Raw genomic sequence first — 21,113 nt, forward strand, 5'->3', positions numbered from 1 at the left:
AGGGGCTATTACAGAGGTGCGTGTTTGATGTATAAGGGCTTCTAACATGGGGCTTGCCGCCAGCGGTACAAAAAGCATTGCTCAGCGGCTACTTCTCACTGACATTGCAGCATTGATGTGGAAAAGAACATGGTGTGTGTACTATGGTGAACTATGTGTGAACTATGTGGTGAACTATGTGAATCTGTACACACACACACACACATAAAAGGGATGCTAGGTTACATACTGAAAAACGTAGCGCTTTTCTTCTCTCCTTGATCCTTTTAACTGTGCTCCGAACCTGCAGCAAAGAGAGATAAGAGAAAGAGAGAGAGAGGGAGAGAGAGAGAGAGAGAGAGAGAGAGAGAGAGAGAGAGAGAGAGAGAGGGAGAGAGGGAGAGAGGGAGAGAGAGAGAGAGAGAGAGAGCGAGAGAGAGAGGGAGACAGGGCAATAAGAGTTTGAACATACCATGCTGTATTTGTATTTATTAAGGATCCCCATTAGCTGCTACTTTGGCAGCACCTACTCTTCCTGGGGTACAGGAACATTAAGGCAGTTATATACCATGTAAAAAATGACATTACATTACATTTCATAACACTTTTCACAACACATATAGGTGTGTTCTCTCAGGCCACTACTCTACAATCAAATATCTACAATACAAACTCCATGTGTACGAGTGCGTGTCTTATCATGTGTGTCTCTTCACAGTCCCCGCTGTTCCATAAGGTGTATTTTTATCAGTTTTTTTCTCCTCAAATCTGATTCTACTGCTTACATCAGTTAACTGATGTGGAATAGAGTTCCATGTAGCCATGGCTCTATGTAGTACTGTACGTCTCCCATAGTCTGTTCTTGACTTGGGGACAATACAACACTTACAAAAACAAAACAAAAAATCCTTCAAATGCATCCCCCTGCATCTGGAAGCAAATTCAAAATAAAGAACAAAGTGGAGAGAGAGAGAGAGAGAGAGAGCAAGACAGAGAGAGAGACACACAAAGCACGCAGCACATTTTTTGGGGGGCCGATGAGCAGCACCGGAGAGGGGAAAACAGAAATGTTCCAGTTTGTCAGGGGTAATGGAACCTGAAAGTGACACATAGCGCCAGCAAACTAAGGAGACTACTTTAAGCTATCATCTGTCACATGGCAAGGGGAACCAACAAATGGAGCTATAGGGGGAAAGGGTTGCACTAGCAGAACAGATTACATTTGCAGTGTGGAACAGTATCCAATAGTGCTGTTTTGTTGCACACATAGATTACATCTCTTTTTTTGGTGGTTAAATGTTTTGGGCAGGGTATATTTACAGTATGAATGCATATTACATTGTAGGCTATTTTTTTGTATATATATTTATTGTTTCAGTAGAATTTGGTTTACATGAAAATGGAGCTACTAAAGTAACAATAGCAAGGCAAGGATTCACTTGAAAGTCATCAACTGAATTACTGATAGATATTTCCCTAAAACTGGCTATTAACATTAGTAGAATGTGTTTAAGGTTTCCAATGGAATGCTTTAAAATTACATTTTTTATTCATAATATATTTTGTGCGATTCATTTCATCATACCTCTTCCTACAAATTGGCTACATTTAAAATTGTGTTACAACTTTATGTTAAAGCCTGCAGGAGTAATGCATCCCAATGCTGTTATTATGCGTCGAAAGACTTGGCATAAGCATGTATGACCCCTTATGTCTCGTTACCAACTTGACTAAAACTATTTTGAGTCAGTTAAAAACGTCCTACATGGAGAGACAATCAAATATCATAAGCCTTACAATACATTTTAAAGGCTCATGCATGCTTATAACAACAACAAAAGACAAGTTCAGGATTTACTGATCTGTATTATATCGATCCTGTTTACTACTGTAACTGTGAAGCATTTCCGTCCAATGACGTTTTCTTCAATGAAGCTGGTTGCTGTCACCATACACTGTAAATTTGTTACGGGCTCCGGCGCACTCAGGGGCAGCCCGCTCCATTAGTGAATATGCATTATTTCTTATGGCTTCATTAGGCTGCGGCATGTCATAATTTATGACGCCACACTGAAATACACACACTAAAAATAGTGTGTGTGTGTCCGTCTATGTGTGTGTGGCAGGGGGATGTTTTGCATACACACAATCGCTGAGCGGGCCCATAATGAAGAGAGCAGAAGGCTCCTGACAGGCAGAATCAACAGAGCAGTGTCATATTCCACACCCCTATTAATCCTGACGGGATGAGGAGCGGCGAGCGTTTGAGATGAGTTTAGATAATGTTTTCACAGCGATATTCACGGGGAATCCTGGTGTTTTTGTTCATATCAAAGCTGAGGAAATTACGTGACATTGACCTGCCGAGCATTTGAAATGCGTTTGAGATGCGTTGTGATAATGTTTACCGACCGCTGTTAAAGGGGAAATCCTGGTTATTTCGATAGCATAAAAGAAAAGACGAGAGGCAATTAAGTGACATTGACTTAATGAATCATTTGACAATGAAGGGGAAGGGCATTGTTTTAGACGATTGTTATGCGGTTAAGGATTTCTGTTGCCTGAAGATTTTGCAGGGATGTAACCGCGAGTCTCCGTTGTAAACGGGAGAAAAACGATTAGCACATGAAAGACGTGCATGTACACACACCTGCCGACATCCTTAAGAGTTGATTGAAATAGAAAGTAATCAAAGAGGAGGATGAAGAGCTGACCAAGGAGAAAAAGTGAATTGGGATAAATTATGTAATCATTCAATCATGTAATTAAATATATGTGAGTGTAATATCAGTGGGTATGATATATGTAACATTGTGTTTTCCTAATTATGAAACCTGCAAACAACAAGAATATTTCCAGCTTTGCATTAAAATGCACAGTACATTTTAGAACATTTTGGTAAGTTTCAATCAATTAGAATTTGATTGAATCTTTTCAACTTTCATTGCAATCTATTCATTGCAATCTGTGTAGCATGTAACTCTAATTGACAATAAAACGCACACTACTCATTGATGTAATTGTTCATATTGGCATTTAGATTTAAGGGACCATTTGAATCAAATAACATAGAACAAATACATACGATCTATCACTGTTCTCAAACAATAATGCTGAGTAACACTTTATAATAAATGGTTCATTACTGAACATGATTCAATTGTGTTACCTACTCCTATACAGTGATATAAGACGGTTCAATATAATCCACTGGTGTGTACACGCATAGAGATCCCACACATATCCCTGATTCTATATGTAATTCTTTGCCAACACCAATGTTGCTAAAAGAAAATGAACGTAACAAGACCAATGGACCGCAGGTCCCAAGCTATTAAAATGAATAAATAAATTACAATATCCATCCAGGCCTTTGCCACATGGGAAATTTGTGTGACTGGACCTTCTGAAATAGTATTTGAGCACCCCTGATCTAAGGGGATACCATCTGGCAACTCTCCACTTATCGGAGGAAGAGAAGATGAATGTCAACACTTAAGAGTCAAATTCATACACGTGCTCTCTCCTCTTTATGTCTTCCTCTCTCATTGTATTTGTTTGAACAAAGGGCGCTCAACTTGTACTCCACTGACTCAGATGACTGATGATTGTCTAAAAGACATGATAATAAGATGATAGTTGGATCTCATTTGTTATTTGAAAGAAAATCACTTGTTATGTATGACTTGACATCACCTGCCATCAAATGGTTGGAGAGTTACTTATCCAATAGAACTCAGGAGAGTATTCTTCAATGGGAGGGTTCTCTATCATCAGATAAGCTCAAATGACTACGTGTGCTGATCGTTGCACACTCCACACATCAGCACCTACAGAGAGTGAGCTCACTGAGACTCTTAGCAAGGAGTAGCAGTCAGTTTCAGATCAGAAGTAATTAACAATAAACTGGTCTTAAATACATCTAAAACCAAATACATTGTATTTGGTTCAGAGCATTATCTTCGACCTAAGCCTCAACTGGAGTTGTGCATAAAGAATGTGACCATTGAACAAGTTGAAGAAGCTGAACTCGTCGCAGTAACATTGGATGGTCAGTTTGACAAAGTAATACTCACAAAGTTGTTGTGGAAATGGGGAGAGGTACAGTATGTCTGTTATAAAAAGATGTCCTGCGTTTTTGACAGAAAGATCCACTGTACTAGTTGATCAGGCTTTGATCTTGTCCCATCTTGATTACTGTCCGGTAATATGGTCAGGTGCAGCCTTGCCATTAACTGTATTCAGGGAACTAACATCAACAACATGCATGGTAGTCTTTCCTTGCTGAGGGTTGAGGAGAAAATGGACTACTTCTCTTTTACTCTTGTTAAGAAACATGTGTGCTTTGCACACCTGGATTGTACAATATTTGCACATAAAAATATTCAAGCTCGGTCAAGTTGGTTGTTGACATTTTAAAGCCCTGCCATAGATTTTCAAGCCAATTTAAATCAAAACTGTAACAAGGCCAATCAGGAAAATTCCATTTATTTTTGGTAAGCAATATTTGGCCTTTAGGTTATTGTCCTGCTGAAAGGTGAATAATATCTCCCAGTGTCTGTTGAAAAGAAGACTAAACCAGGTTTTCCTGCCTGTGGCTAGCTATGTTCCATTTCTTCTTTTTTTTCGTTGTTGAATTTTTACCCCTTTTTCTCCCCAATTTCGTGGGACATGGGACAATTGTCTCATTGCTACAACTCCCGTACGGGCTCGGGAGAGACGAAGGTTGAAAGTCATTCGTCCTCCGATACACAACCCAACCAAGGCACACTGCTTCTTAACACAGTGCCATCCAACCCGGAAGCCAGCCGCACCAATGTGTCAGAGGAAACACCATGCACCTGGCAACCTTGGTTAGCGCGCACTGCGCCCGGCCCACCATAGGAGTCGCTGGTGCGCGATGAGACAAGGATTTCCCTACCAGCCAAACCCTCCCTAACCCGGACGACGCTAGGCCAATTGTGCGTCGCCCCACGGACCTCACGGTCGCGGCCGGTTACGACAGAGCCCGGGTGCGAACCCAGAGTCTCTGGTGGCGCAGCTGGCGCTGCAGTACAGCGTCCTTAACCACTGCGCCACCCGGGAGGCCCGTTCCATTTCTTTTTATCCTAAAAAAACTCCATAGTCCTTGCCAATGACAAGCATACCCATAACATGATACAGCCACCAACATGCTTGAAAATATGAAGAGTGGTATTCAGTGATGAGTTGTGTTGGATTTGCCCCAAACACACTTTGTATTCAGGACATAAAGGTAATTTCTTTGCCACATTTATTTGCACTTTAACTTTAGTGCCTTAATTGCAAACAGGATGCATGTTTTGCAATATTTTTTATTCTGTATAGGCTTCCTTATTTTCACTCTGTCAATTAGGTTATTATTGTGGAGTAACTATAATGTTGTTGATCCATCCTAAATATTCTCCTATCACAGACATTAAACTCTGTAGCTGTTTTAAAGTCACCATTGGCCTCATGGCGAAATCCCTGAGCGGTTTCCTTCCTTTCCGGCAAGTTAGGAAGGATGCCTGTATCTTTGCAGTGTCTGGGTATATTGCTACAGTACACTTACACTGTAATAACTTCACCATGCTCAAAGGGATATTCAATGTCAGCCTTTATTTATTTTTACCCATCTACAAATAGGTGCCCTTCTTTGTGAGGCATTAAAAAACCTCCCTGGTCTTTCTGGTTGAAATTCACTACTCGACTGAGAGACCTTACAGATAATTGTATGTGTGGGGTACAGAGATGAGGTAGTCATTCAAAAATCACGTTAAACACTATTATTGCACACAGAGTGAGTCCATGCAACTTTCATGTGACTTGTTAAGCAAACGTTTACTCCTGAACTTATTCAGGCATGCCATAACAAAGGGGTTGAATACTTATTGACTGAAGACATTTCAGCTTTGCATTTTAATTCATTTGTAAAGAATTCTATAAACATAATTCCACATTTACCTTATGGGGTATTGTGTGTAGACCAGTGACACCAATCACAATGTAATACATTTTCAATTCAGGCTGTAACACAACAAAACATGGAAAAAGCCAGAGGTGTGAATACTTTCTGAAAGCACTGTACATACCCCACCAGACACCACACTATCGATTTCTTCACGGTGCATAAACCAAAGACAGATTGAATGGATCGCTCAGTTATGTATAGAGACATGTCATCATGGAATTCTCTGCCACCAGAGGTTACACTCAGGTAAAAAGCAAGTTTAGCTTTAAAATACAGATATAAAAAAAAGTATTGGTTGTATCACAGCACCTCTTCTCTTTCTAAAGATCTAATTTAACTGTACTGTATATAAGAATATGAATATGTGTATATATGAATAGTGTGTAAATAGTATTTTTGTTGTCCCTTGTAATATGTTATGTTGTTCTTGTCTATTACCGTTCTGTACTTCGTCATGTGTTTATACGTTTTATGTGGACCCCAGGAAGGGATCCTAATAAACAAAACTTTCTCTCTCTGTCTTGTCACATATGAGATAATTTAATCCAAAGGGAGGTCATTGGATGTTACCTTCCCTGGTGATCTGGACTGGTTTGCTTAAATGAGAGAAGACAGAACAGAACTTCTCACTCTGGCCTCTCCTTTCCGCTCCTTAATGATCTGATTTACCCCTAGTCAGACACACACACACACACACACACACAAAAACTTTGATCGTTCTATTCAGCTTTTTGCATTTTTTTTCTATTAGACACAAATTTCCTTTGGGTGTCAGAGGGCGAAACGTGAAGCTGCCAGTATTTTCTGTCACACCTTTAAGCAGCGTCAAAAAAGCAAAAAAAAGGCCAGAGCGCGAGAAAAGAGGGAGATAAAAAAAAAGGGAAGATTATTACGTTTAGTATTTACAAAACCCCTTTTGAAAAGCAGAACGTGTAAATGGGTTGCTCACAAATTGTGAAGACCCAGAGGTCAAGGAGAACTTGAAGTAAGAAAATTGATTCCTGCACACTAAAAAAGCCACTTAAGCAAGAATGTGACAATGATTTATTTTACAATGTGGGGGGTCAGGCCAATGCGTCTGCTATGTCAATGCAGTGCTATGACTCAGGGACACCTCTTCACACCTCTCTGTAGAGCAGAATGATAAAAAAAAATAAGGGAGGAGAGGTGTCCTGACTCTTGCGGTCACATACTGCGTGGACTCCTGTGATGGAGGGAGGGGGGCGGAAAGACGGGGATGGAGAGGGGGGTGATGGAGAGGAAGAGGGGACATTGTACTGTGCCCCAGTGACAATGACCTTGCCCACTAAGTCATAGCATCAGAAGATTATATTTTTTATGCATCCTTGCTGCATTGATAGAAGTCACCCAGTTCTAAGGTATGTGTATATATATATATACATATACACAGTACAAGTCAAAAGTTTGGACCCCTACTCATTCAAGGGTTTTTCTTTATTTTTACTATTTTCTACATTGTAGAATAATATTGAAGACATCAAAACTATGAAATAACATATTTGGAATCATGTAGTAACCAAAAGTAGCCATCCGTTGCCTTGATGACAGCTTTACACACGCTTGGCATTCTCTCAACCAGCTTCACCTGGAATGCTTTTCCAACAGTCTTGAAGGAGTTCCCACATATGCTGAGCACTTGTTGGCTGCTTTTCCTTCACTCTGCGGTCCAACTCATCCCAAACAATCTAAATTGGGTTGAGATCGGGTGATTGTGGAGGCGTAGGTCATCTGACTCCATCACCCTCCTTCTAAGTCAAATAGTCCTTACACAGCTTGGAGGTGTATTGGGTCATTGTCCTGTTGAAAAACTAAGGATAGTCGTACTAAGCACCAACCAGATGGGATGGCATATTGTTGCAGATATGCTGTGTCTCTTGAATTCTAAATAAATCACAAACGGTGTCATCAGCATATCACCCCCACACCTCCTCCTCCGTGCTTCACGGTGGGAACTACACATGCAGAAATCATCCGTTCACCTACTCCACATCTCACAAAGACACGGCGGTTGGAACCAAAAACACATATTTGGACCAAAGGATTTGACCAAAGGACAGATTCCTACCGGTCTAATGTCCACTCCTCGTGTTTCTTGGCCCAAATAAGTATTTTCTTGCTTGGGACAAGAATGATAAAATAAAATAACGTATGTTCTTCTTATTGGTGTCCTTTAGTAGTGGTTTCTTTGCATCAATTTGACCATGAAGGCCTGATTCACGCAGTCTCCTCTGAACAGTTGATGTTGCAATGTGTCTGTTACTTGAACTCTGAAGCATTTATTTGGGATGTAATTTATGAGGCTGGTAACTCTAATGAACTTATCATCTGCACCAGAGGTAACTCTGGGTCTTCCTTTCCTGTGGCAGTCCTCATGAGAGCAGGTTCATCATAGCGCTTGATGGTTTTTGTGACTGCACTTGAAGACACTTTCAAAGTTCTTGAAATGTTCCGCATTGACTGACCTTCATTGTTTCTATTTGCTTATTTGAGCTGTTCTTGACATAATATGGACTTGGTCTTTTACCAAATAGGGCTGTGCACCACCCCTACCTTGTCACAACACAACTGATTGGCTCAAATGCATTAAGAAGGAAAGTAATTCCACAAATTAACTTTTAAGAAGGCACACCTGTTAATATAAATGCTTTCCAGGTGACTATTTCATGAAGCTGGTTAAGAGAATGCCAAGAGTGCAAAGCTGTCATTGAGGCAAAGGGTGGCTACTTTGAAGAATCTCAAATATAAAATATATTTGGATTTGTTTAACACTTTTTTTGTTACTACATGATTCAATATATGTTCTTTCATAGTTTTTATGTCTTCACTATTATTCTACAATGTACAATGTCTCCAAACTTTTGACTGGTACTGTATGTATATATATATATATATATTTACATTTACATTTACATTTAAGTCATTTAGCAGACGCTCTTATCCAGAGCGACTTACAAATTGGTGCATACACCTTATGACAACCAGTGGAACAGCCACTTGCATCTAAATCTTGTTGGGGGAGAAGGGGGTGAGAAGGATTACTTACCCTTACTTACCCTATCCTAGGTATTCCTTGAAGAGGTGGGGTTTCAGGTGTCTCCGGAAGGTGGTGATTGACTCCGCTGTCCTGGCGTCGTGAGGGAGTTTGTTCCACCATTGGGGGCCAGAGCAGCGAACAGTTTTGACTGGGCTGAGCGGGAACTGTACTTCCTCAGTGGTAGGGAGGCGAGCAGGCCAGAGGTGGATGAACGCAGTGCCCTTGTTTGGGTGTAGGGCCTGATCAGAGCCTGGAGGTACTGAGGTGCCGTTCCCCTCACAGCTCCGTAGGCGAGCACCATGGTCTTGTAGCGGATGCGAGCTTCAACTGGAAGCCAGTGGAGAGAGCGGAGGAGCGGGGTGACGTGAGAGAACTTGGGAAGGTTGAACACCAGACGGGCTGCGGCGTTCTGGATGAGTTGTAGGGGTTTAATGGCACAGGCAGGAGCCCAGCCAACAGCGAGTTGCAGTAATCAAGACGGGAGATGACAAGTGCCTGGATTAGGACCTGCGCCGCTTCCTGTGTGAGGCAGGGTCGTACTCTGCGGATGTTGTAGAGCATGAACCTACAGGAACGGGACACCGCCTTGATGTTAGTTGAGAACGTCAGGGTGTTGTCCAGGATCACGCCAAGGTTCTTAGCGCTCTGGGAGGAGGACACAATGGAGTTGTCAACCGTGATGGCGAGATCATGGAACGGGCAGTCCTTCCCCGGGAGGAAGAGGAGCTCCGTCTTGCTGAGGTTCAGCTTGAGGTGGTGATCCGTCATCCACACTGATATGTCTGCCAGACATGCAGAGATGCGATTCGCCACCTGGTCATCAGAAGGGGGAAAGGAGAAGATTAATTGTGTGTCGTCTGCATAGCAATGATAGGAGAGACCATGTGAGGTTATGACAGAGCCAAGTGACTTGGTGTATAGCGAGAATAAGAGAGGGCCTAGAACAGAGCCCTGGGGACACCAGTGGTGAGAGCGCGTGGTGAGGAGACAGATTCTCGCCACGCCACCTGGTAGGAGCGACCTGTCAGGTAGGACGCAATCCAAGCGTGGGCCGCGCCGGAGATGCCCAACTCGGAGAGGGTGGAGAGGAGGATCTGATGGTTCACAGTATCGAAGGCAGCCGATAGGTCTAGAAGGATGAGAGCAGAGGAGAGAGAGTTAGCTTTAGCAGTGCGGAGCGCCTCCGTGATACAGAGAAGAGCAGTCTCAGTTGAATGACTAGTCTTGAAACCTGACTGATTTGGATCAAGAAGGTCATTCTGAGAGAGATAGCGGTAGAGCTGGCCAAGGACGGCACGCTCAAGAGTTTTGGAGAGAAAAGAGAGAAGGGATACTGGTCTGTAGTTGTTGACATCGGAGGGATCGAGTGTAGGTTTTTTCAGAAGGGGTGCAACTCTCGCTCTCTTGAAGACGGGAGGGACGTAGCCAGCGGTCAGGGATGAGTTGATGAGCGAGGTAAGGTAAGGGAGAAGGTCTCCGGAAATGGTCTGGAGAAGAGAGGAGGGGATAGGGTCAAGCGGGCAGGTTGTTGGGCGGCCGGCCGTCACAAGACGCGAGATTTCATCTGGAGAGAGAGGGGAGAAAGAGGTCAGAGCATAGGGTAGGGCAGTGTGAGCAGAACCAGCGGTGTCGTTTGACTTAGCAAACGAGGATCGGATGTCATCGACCTTCTTTTCAAAATGGTTGACGAAGTCATCTGCAGAGAGGGAGGAGGGAGGGGGGAGGATTCAGGAGGGAGGAGAAGGTGGCAAAGAGCTTCCTAGGGTTAGAGGCAGATGCTTGGAATTTAGAATGGTAGAAAGTGGCTTTAGCAGCAGAGACAGAGGAGGAAAATGTAGAGAGGAGGGAGTGAAAGGATGCCAGGTCCGCAGGGAGGCGAGTTTTCCTCCATTTCCGCTCGGCTGCCCGGAGCCCTGTTCTGTGAGCTCGCAATGAGTCGTCGAGCCACGGAGCGGGAGGGGAGGACCGAGCCGGCCTGGAGGATAGGGGACATAGGGAGTCAAAGGATGCAGTAAGGGAGGAGAGGAGGGTTGAGGAGGCAGAATCAGGAGATAGGTTGGAGAAAGTTTGAGCAGAGGGAAGAGAAGATAGGATGGAAGAGGAGAGAGTAGCGGGGGAGAGAGAGCGAAGATTGGGACGGCGCGATACCATCCGAGTAGGGGCAGTGTGGGAAGTGTTGGATGAGAGCGAGAGGGAAAAGGATACAAGGTAGTGGTCGGAGACTTGGAGGGGAGTTGCAATGAGGTTAGTGGAAGAACAGCATCTAGTAAAGATGAGGTCAAGCGTATTGCCTGCCTTGTGAGTAGGGGGAGGGTGAGAGGGTGAGGTCAAAAGAGGAGAGGAGTGGAAAGAAGGAGGCAGAGAGGAATGAGTCAAAGGTAGACGTGGGGAGGTTAAAGTCGCCCAGAACTGTGAGAGGTGAGCCGTCCTCAGGAAAGGAGCTTATCAAGGCATCAAGCTCATTGATGAACTCTCCGAGGAACCTGGAGGGCGATAAATGATAAGGATGTTAAGCTTGAAAGGGCTGGTAACTGTGACAGCATGGAATTCAAAGGAGGCAATAGACAGATGGGTAAGGGGAGAAAGAGAGAAAGACCACTTGGGAGAGATGAGGATCCCGGTGCCACCACCCCGCTGACCAGAAGCTCTCGGGGTGTGCGAGAACACGTGGGCGGACGAGGAGAGAGCAGTAGGAGTAGCAGTGTTATCTGTGGTGATCCATGTTTCCGTCAGTGCCAAGAAGTCAAGGGACTGGAGGGAGGCATAGGCTGAGATGAACTCTGCCTTGTTGGCCGCAGATTGGCAGTTCCAGAGGCTACCAGAGACCTGGAACTCCACGTGGGTCGTACGCGCTGGGACCACCAGGTTAGGGTGGTCGCGGCCACGCGGTGTGGAGCGTTTGTATGGTCTGTGCAGAGAGGAGAGAACAGGGATAGACAGACACATAGTTGACAGGCTACAGAAAAGGCTACGCTAATGCAAGGAAATTGGAATGACAAGCGGACTACACGTCTCGAATGTTCAGAAAGTTAAGCTTACGTAGCAAGAATCTTATTGACTAAAATGATTAAAATGATACAGTACTGCTAAAGTAGGCTAGCTGGCAGTAGCTGCGTTGTTGACACTACACTAATCAAGTCGTTCCGTTGAGTGTAATAATTCTACAGTGCTGCTATTCGGGGGCTAGCTGGCTAGCTAGCAGTGTTGTTTACGTTACGTTGAGTTAAAAGAACGACAATAGCTGGCTAGCTAACCTAGGGAATCGGTCTAGACTACACAATTATCTTTGAAACAAAGACGGCTATGCAGCTAGCCACGATCAAACAAATCAAACCGCTGCACTGCAATGAAACGAAAATGTGAAACCACCTGACCGGGTTGTTGAATTCAAAACAGCAGACGTTGGCTAGCTGTTAGCAGTTAGCTGTTGGCTAGCTAGCAGAGTCTCCTACGTTAAGGACGACAAATAGCTGGCTAGCGAACCTCAGTGAATGTATATATGTGTATGAATGTATGTACTGTGGCATACAGCAGGTCAGCCACCAGGGGGTGACTCGTCGAGGCCTGGTGGCAGACGGAGTCTACATCACGAGGCGATGGCTCCCTCTGCTGGACATGCCAGGTCTCCCTGGTCTGCCACAAGTGGTGGAGAATGCAGGCATTCTGATAACGTGGTCAGAGAGCTCAGTTCGTCCGGGCCCAACAAGCACAACAGGCAGTTCAGGAACGAACGCTGGAGGGACAGCGACTACAAAACGTCCGCCTCGTTGAGGAAATCAGGAAGCTGCAAGGAGGAGCGTCTCCTTAATCACATCCCAACCAGTTTTTAATCAAACTAACGGAAGATGATGACATCGAAACATACCTACATTTGAACGGACAGCGCTATGGGAAGGATGGCCAAGCCCGAAGTGGGCAAGTCTGCTGGCCCCGTTCCTCTCTGGGAATGCCCAAAAGGCGTATTGGGACCTGAACAACGAACAGGCGGCCAACTACAACGGACTCAAACTGGAGATACTCAGCCTCTACGGGTACAGCTTGGCCCATCGGGCTCAACTGTTCCAGGACTGGAGGTTCGTACCTAACGCATCCCCCCGAACCCAGATGAGCGACCTACTGCACATCACCAGGGCATGGCTCCTAACCGATTTATCCACCCTCTCTATCCTTGACAAAGTGGTCCTGGGTCGCTTCTTACGGGTGCTTCCCCATGATATGAAGAGGGCAGCGAGTCTATGCGCGCTCCAGACCTTGGAGGGCCTCCTGGAAGCAGTGGTGACGCATCAGAACACTCAAGCCCTGCTGAGCGGGAGCCAGGCCGAGTCGGCGACCCGTTTGGGGGGACGGATGGACAGCCCCACCACTGTGTACCCCGAACAGACAGTCGGCAGGTCCAAAGGACCGCTAACCCGCGGAGAGACGGCTGGGGTAGGGCTGATCCGCCACCGACGACCCCAGGTCGATGGAGACCAAAGGAGGTGTTTTGAGTGTGGCACCCGGGGGCACATTGCCTGGAATTGCCAGGCTCGAGAGGAGTCAATGCCATCAGTAAGCCCCGGAGACGAGGTGGGTCACGCCGTGAACTCTGTCACCTCTTGCACCACGAATCAATCATGGTCCCGGTGAAGGTTGACGGAAACGACATGAAAGCTCTATTACACTCCGGAAGTATGGTTACACTCGTAACCACGAGCCTGCTGAACCAGTGTTCTTGGTGACACAAAGCGGTATCCAACCATATGGACCAAAATCATGACGCCACAAGGGAGCTGCCAGATGATGGTGTGTGCAGAACCAGAGTTGCTGGTATTACATTTACATTTAAGTCATTTAGCAGACGCTCTTATCCAGAGCGACTTACAAATTGGTGCATTCACCTTATGACATCCAGTGGAACAGCCACTTTACAATAGTGCATCTAAATCTTTTAGGGGGGTGAGAAGGATTACTTATCCTATCCTAGGTATTCCTTAAAGAGGTGGGGTTTCAGGTGTCTCCGGAAGGTGGTGATTGACTCCGCTGTCCTGGCGTCGTGAGGGAGTGTGTTCCACCATTGGGGGGCCAGAGCAGCGAACAGTTTTGACTGGGCTGAGCGGGAACTGTACTTCCTCAGTGGTAGGGAGGCGAGCAGGCCAGAGGTGGATGAACGCAGTGCCCTTGTTTGGGTGTAGGGCCTGATCAGAGCCTGGAGGTACTGAGGTGCCGTTCCCCTCACGGCTCCGTAGGCAAGCACCATGGTCTTGTAGCGGATGCGAGCTTCAACTGGAAGCCAGTGGAGAGAGCGGAGGAGCGGGGTGACGTGAGAGAACTTGGGAAGGTTGAACACCAGACGGGCTGCGGCGTACTGGATGAGTTGTAGGGGTTTAGTGGCACAGGCAGGGAGCCCAGCCAACAGCGAGTTGCAGTAATCCAGACGGGAGATGACAAGTGCCTGGATTAGGACCTGCGCCGCTTCCTGTGTGAGGCAGGGTCGTACTCTGCGGATGTTGTAGAGCATGAACCTACAGGAACGGGCCACCGCCTTGATGTTAGTTGAGAACGACAGGGTGTTGTCCAGGATCACGCCAAGGTTCTTAGCGCTCTGGGAGGAGGACACAATGGAGTTGTCAACCGTGATGGCGAGATCATGGAACGGGCAGTCCTTCCCCGGGAGGAAGAGCAGCTCCGTCTTGCCGAAGTTCAGCTTGAGGTGGTGATCCGTCATCCACACTGATATGTCTGCCAGACATGCAGAGATGCGATTCGCCACCTGGTCATCAGAAGGGGGAAAGGAGAAGATTAATTGTGTGTCGTCTGCATAGCAATGATAGGAGAGGGCATGTGAGGTTATGACAGAGCCAAGTGACTTGGTGTATAGCGAGAATAGGAGACGGCCTAGAACAGAGCCCTGGGGGACACCAGTGGTGAGAGCGCGTGGTGAGGAGACAGATTCTCGCCACGCCACCTGGTAGGAGCGACCTGTCAGGTAGGACGCAATCCAAGCGTGGGCCGCGCCGGAGATGCCCAACTCGGAGAGGGTGGAGAGGAGGATCTGATGGTTCACAGTATCGAAGGCAGCCGATAGGTCTAGAAGGATGAGAGCAGAGGAGAGAGAGTTAGCTTTAGCAGTGCGGAGCGCCTCCGTGATGCAGAGAAGAGCAGTCTCAGTTGAATGACTAGTCTTGAAACCTGACTGATTTGGATCAAGAAGGTCATTCTGAGAGAGAAAGCGGTAGAGCTGGCCAAGGACGGCACGTTCAAGAGTTTTGGAGAGAAAAGAAAGAAGGGATACTGGTCTGTAGTTGTTGACATCGGAGGGATCGAGTGTAGGTTTTTTCAGAAGGGGTGCAACTCTCGCTCTCTTGAAGACGGAAGGGACGTAGCCAGCGGTCAGGGATGAGTTGATGAGCGAGGTGAGGTAAGGGAGAAGGTCTCCGGAAATGGTCTGGAGAAGAGAGGAGGGGATAGGGTCAAGCGGGCAGGTTGTTGGGCGGCCGGCCGTCACAAGACGCGAGATTTCATCTGGAGAGAGAGGGGAGAAAGAGGTCAGAGCACAGGGTAGGGCAGTGTGAGCAGAACCAGCGGTGTCGTTTGACTTAGCAAACGAGGATCGGATGTCGTCGACCTTCTTTTCAAAATGGTTGACGAAGTCATCTGCAGAGAGGGAGGAGGGGGGGAGGAGGATTCAGGAGGGAGGAGAAGGTGGCAAAGAGCTTCCTAGGGTTAGAGGCAGATGCTTGGAATTTAGAGTGGTAGAAAGTGGCTTTAGCAGCAGAGACAGAGGAGTAAAATGTAGAGAGGAGGGAGTGAAAGGATGCCAGGTCCGCAGGGAGGCGAGTTTTCCTCCATTTCCGCTTGGCTGCCCGGAGCCCTGTTCTGTGAGCTCGCAATGAGTCGTCGAGCCACGGAGCGGGAGGGAGGACCGAGCCGGCCTGGAGGATAGGGGACATAGAGAGTCAAAGGATGCAGAAAGGGAGGAGAGGAGGGTTGAGGAGGCAGAATCAGGAGATAGGTTGGAGAAGGTTTGAGCAGAGAGAAGAGATGATAGGATGGAAGAGGAGAGAGTAGCGGGGAGAGAGAGCGAAGGTTGGGACGGCGCGATACCATCCGAGTAGGCGCAGTGTGGGAAGTGTTGGATGAGAGCGAGAGGGAAAAGGATACAAGGTAGTGGTCGGAGACTTGGAGGGGAGTTGCAATGGGGTTAGTGGAAGAACAGCATCTAGTAAAGATGAGGTCGAGCGTATTGCCTGCCTTGTGAGTAGGGGGAAGGTGAGAGGGTGAGGTCAAAGAGGAGAGGAGTGGAAAGAAGGAGGCAGAGAGGAATGAGTCAAAGGTAGACGTGGGGAGGTTAAAGTCGCCCAGAACTGTGAGAGGTGAGCCGTCCTCAGGAAAGGAGCTTATCAAGGCATCAAGCTCATTGATGAACTCTCCGAGGGAACCTGGAGGGCGATAAATGATAAGGATGTTAAGCTTGAAAGGGCTGGTAACTGTGACAGCATGGAATTCAAAGGAGGCGATAGACAGATGGGTAAGGGGAGAAAGAGAGAATGACCACTTGGGAGAGACGAGGATCCCGGTGCCACCACCCCGCTGACCAGAAGCTCTCGGGGTGTGCGAGAACACGTGGGCGGACGAGGAGAGAGCAGTAGGAGTAGCAGTGTTATCTGTGGTGATCCATGTTTCCGTCAGTGCCAAGAAGTCGAGGGACTGGAGGGAGGCATAGGCTGAGATTAACTCTGCCTTGTTGGCCGCAGATCGGCAGTTCCAGAGGCTACCGGAGACCTGGAACTCCACGTGGGTCGTGCGCGCTGGGACCACCAGATTAGGGTGGCCGCGGCCACGCGGTGTGGAGCGTTTGTATGGTCTGTGCAGAGAGGAGAGAACAGGGATAGACAGACACATAGTTGACAGGCTACAGAAGAGGCTACGCTAATGCAAGGAGATTGGAATGACAAGTGGACTACACGTCTCGAATGTTCAGAAAGTTAAGCTTACGTAGCAAGAATCTTATTGACTAAAATGATTAAAATGATACAGTACTGCTGAAGTAGGCTAGCTGGCAGTGGCTGCGTTGTTGACACTACACTAATCAAGTCGTTCCGTTGAGTGTAATAGTTTCTACAGTGCAGCTATTCGGGGGCTAGCTAGCAGTGTTGATTACGTTACGTTGCGTTAAAAGAACGACAATAGCTGGCTAGCTAACCTAGAAAATTCGCTCTAGACTACACAATTATCTTTGATACAAGGACGGCTATGTAGCTAGCTATGTAGCTAGCTACGATCAAGCAAATCAAACCGTTGTGCTGTAATGAAATGAAATGAAAATGTGATACTACCTGTGGAGCGAAGCGGAATGCGACCGGGTTGTTGAGTGGGAAGTTAATTCGGTAGACGTTGGCTAGCTGTTAGCTGTTAGCTAGCTAGCAGTGTCTCCTACGTTAAGGACGACAAATAGCTGGCTAGCTAAACTCGGTAAATTAAGATAATCACTCTAAGACTACACACTCTAAACTACACAATTATCTTGGATACGAAGGCAGCAAAGACAACTATGTAGCTAGCTAACACTACACTAATCAAGTCGTTCAGTTGAGTGTAATAGTTTCTACGGTGCTGCTATACGGTGGACGTTAGCTATGTGGCTAGCTGCTGGGCAGTAGACTACGTTAGGACGACGAAATACGATAATTACGCAATTATCTTTGATACAAAGACGGCTATGTAGCTAGCTAAGAAGAAATTGCTAAGATTAGACAAATCAAACCGTTGTACTATAATGAAATGTAATGAAAAGTAATGAAAAGTAATACTACCTGCGGACCAAAGTGCGAATGCGACCGCTCGCTCCAATCCCCTAATAAATGGTATCTCTCCTAGTGGGACGGGATTGTCCACTGTTCGCGTGGGGGCACGAGCTGAAGAAAAAGATACGAGCCGGTCGAAGAAGAGAGCGGGGACAACTCATCGCCTGTGCGGCCCGGAAGCAACCGGTTGACCAACCTGTATCTACGGGTCTGGAGTCGGACGGGGCACCAGAACACGACCCCCCTGGGGAACCACTGGAGGAGAAGCCCAGCCTCCCCCTCCTCGATTTCGAGTGGCTAGTCAAGACACCCGCTGGGGACTAACTGAGGGGACAATTCGGGACGGCCCAGTGTGAGGATCCATCTTGAAAGCCACCGCAGCCCAAGTGATAGTGGTGGATGGACAGCTACTCCCGGGGGTGAGTGACTGGCGATACCCCCATTTCCAAATCAAGAATAACCCTTTGTATCAGGTGTCGCGCCAACAGGGGGAACTTTGAGAGGTATTGTTGGTGCCCCGACGACGGTATGTGGGAACCGTTCTTCAGCTGGCCCACACCCACCTGTTGGGGGCGCACCTGGGAATGGAGAAGACCCGGGAACGGATCGCCGCCCGGTTCCACTGGCCCGGGGTGAGGAGGGCCGTGAAAGACTACTGTTTGCGGCTGCCCGGAGTGTCAACTCACTGCAACAAAAGCACACTTCCGAAACCCTACCGATCATCTCTGTGCCATTTGAACGCATCGCCATGGACATAGTGGGACCCCTGGTAAAAACAGCACGAGGACACCGGTACATCATGGTGATCCCGAGGCCATTCCCCTACAGGCGGCGGTATCCAAGGGAATCACCCGGGAGCTGTTCTACCTCTTTAGCCATGTGGGCATCCCAAACGAGATCCTGACAGACGAAGGTACTGAGTTTATGTCCCACCTAATGAAAGATTTGTGTGCTCTCCTGCAGATCAAGTAGATCCGTCTTTCATCCGCAGACATATGGGCTCGTCAAGTGGTTCAATAAAACACTCAAACAAATGCTGCGGAAGGTCATCGAGCAGGACGGGAGGAACTGGGACCAGATATTACCCCACCTAATGTTCTCAATCCGAGAAGTACCCCAGTCCTCCACTGGGTTTTCCCCTTTCGAACTCCTCTACGGGAGGAGGCCACGCGGCCTACTGGACCTTGCCAAGGAGGTGTGGGGGAAGCCCAGCCCACCTTACGCAGTGTGGTAGAGCACGTGGAGACGACGAGGGAGCAGATGACAGCCATATGGCCAGTGGTAAGGGAACATATGGAGAAGGCCCAACCAGCCCAAGCCCAGGTCTGCAATCGGGGAAACCAGCCCCGAGAATTCCAGGTGGGAGACAGGGTGTTGGAATTAATCCACACGGCCAAAAGTAAGTTCCTGGCAACATGGCATGGGCCAGAAGTTTAGGATTAATTGTCAGGTATTGTGAAAAACCGAGTTTAAATGTATTTGGCTAAGGTGTATGTAAACCTCCGACTTCAACTGTATGTATGTATGTATGTATGTATGTATGTATGTATGTATGTATGTATGTATGTATGTATGTATGTATGTATGTATGTATGTATGTATGTATGTATGTATGTATACATACATATATACAGTAAATGCATGCATACATACATACACTCCTTAAAACTGGGTGACTTCTCTAAAGTAATGAAAATGATTATTCCTGTGTGACAATTTTTTAATATTTTGGCCCAATAAAGATGACAGTAAAGTTGGATGTATTTAAAAAAAAAAAAAAATCTTGGTCAGTAATTGTTTTGGTTTTTCGGGAGGTATCTTACAGAGAAGTATTTTTCTTGTGAAAACAAATATGTCACTGTGAAGGACAACAACAGGCTACTTACTGTATTGTGATAGCATATCCAAGTAATTGCAGGCCATTAACTTTGGTCAAAAGCAAATCAGAAGTCAGCTTAAATTGAAACATTTGAATCTCCTCAGTAAGAAGAAATCCGTTTCCATTCAGTCTTGCTGAATGTAAAAGCATCTCTAGGCAGAGCAAGGTTAACATCTTGAAATGAGCAATTGGACTTCAGAAATAATCCCGCTCCACTTCAGCTCGACTATAATGTGTGTTATTTGCTTAAGCACATTCAACTCCCGCCCTATTTACATGGCAATAGAAAAAAAAGAACTATTTGACCAAGAGCGATTCATTCAATTGAACCTCATCCATAAAGTCAGATTCCCCCCCATTTTTATCCCCCTTTTTGTATCCCAATGTAAATCTAAATGGTAATAACCAACCATCTCAATATGATACCTCGCCACTCCCTCCCATTCCTCAAGCTGCATATTGTTTTTCCCCCATCGACAAAGCGCTAGATCCTCCAGTCCCTCTAGTCCTCCAGTGGCGGAGTAGCCCTATTGTCAGGATGCTAAATTGAGGACCGTGAGTTTAAAAACTTAAAGAGGCAGTGAAATATTAGCCAATGTGGGTGAGGAATGACTACGCTGAGTACCGGCCGTGTCAGTGTTTAATGGCGGTGGCTGGATGCATATAAGTTAGCTCAAGCATGAAGGGCAGTGGGACGCTCATGTGGAAAGCCTCCCTCCGCTCCCTAGTCCCCTTCCTTCAATCCGTCGCCCCCCCCTTTTAAACCGAGCGAGCCCATCAGAAACGTGTCATTTCTCTCATTCACTGCGACAGCCTTGAGACACAATGCAGACTTACCTCTGTGTTGTACACCCCATATATCAGGAAGATGAACAGGCCCTACACACACACACACACACACACACACACACACACACAGAGGAAAAAAGAGAGAAAAAAGTTGCTTTCTCTTTTATTATCTTGCGTCATGAATAACATAATGTATTTCTATACCTACAGTATTTCAACGTATTTACACATATTTCTCTCTGTGGAGAGGGAAAAGTGGACTGAGCTTAAGGCTGTTTTGTTTCTAGCGAGCCCTACAGAGTGGGTTTGGAAGACTTAAGGGAGTGGAGATCTTCTTTAAACTGGGGCACTTCTGCGAGACACGCATCTCTGCTGTGCGGTGTTCATCTTCGAGCCGATCAAAACCTGAAACCCAAGGTTTCCTCTGGCTTTACGGAACACAAATATTTCACCCTCAAGTGGCCATGTTCAATTTGTGTTCCCTGGTAGATAGAGGCACGCAGACACACTCAGACAAACACATACACAAACAGACAGACACACAAAAACACACACATATGTAGGAGTTTATCGAGAATAATCAGTGGAGGAGGCGAGCAAAAGAATGAAAGAAAAGGCAAATAAAGGAAAATATTTCAGGTTCACAAAACTCTGCGG

General features: G+C 46.5%; 1 protein-coding gene across 8 annotated transcripts in view; it reads right to left on the minus strand.

Moving 5' to 3' along the window:
• Nucleotides 1–21,113, minus strand: part of LOC118380691 (adhesion G-protein coupled receptor D2) — a 165,837-nt gene that overhangs the window by 70,046 nt on the left and 74,678 nt on the right. For all 8 annotated transcript variants that reach the window (XM_052526438.1, XM_052526461.1, XM_052526470.1 and 5 more), the window contains 2 exons: nucleotides 20,505–20,546; nucleotides 230–283 (listed from right to left, as the gene is read on the minus strand). In XM_052526438.1, coding sequence (XP_052382398.1) covers nucleotides 230–283; nucleotides 20,505–20,546 — 96 coding nt within the window. The remainder of the gene's footprint in view (nucleotides 1–229; nucleotides 284–20,504; nucleotides 20,547–21,113) is intronic.

The sequence above is a fragment of the Oncorhynchus keta genome, chromosome 1 (genome assembly GCF_023373465.1).
Source record: "Oncorhynchus keta strain PuntledgeMale-10-30-2019 chromosome 1, Oket_V2, whole genome shotgun sequence".
In the NCBI taxonomy this organism is placed as follows: Eukaryota; Metazoa; Chordata; class Actinopteri; order Salmoniformes; family Salmonidae; genus Oncorhynchus; species Oncorhynchus keta.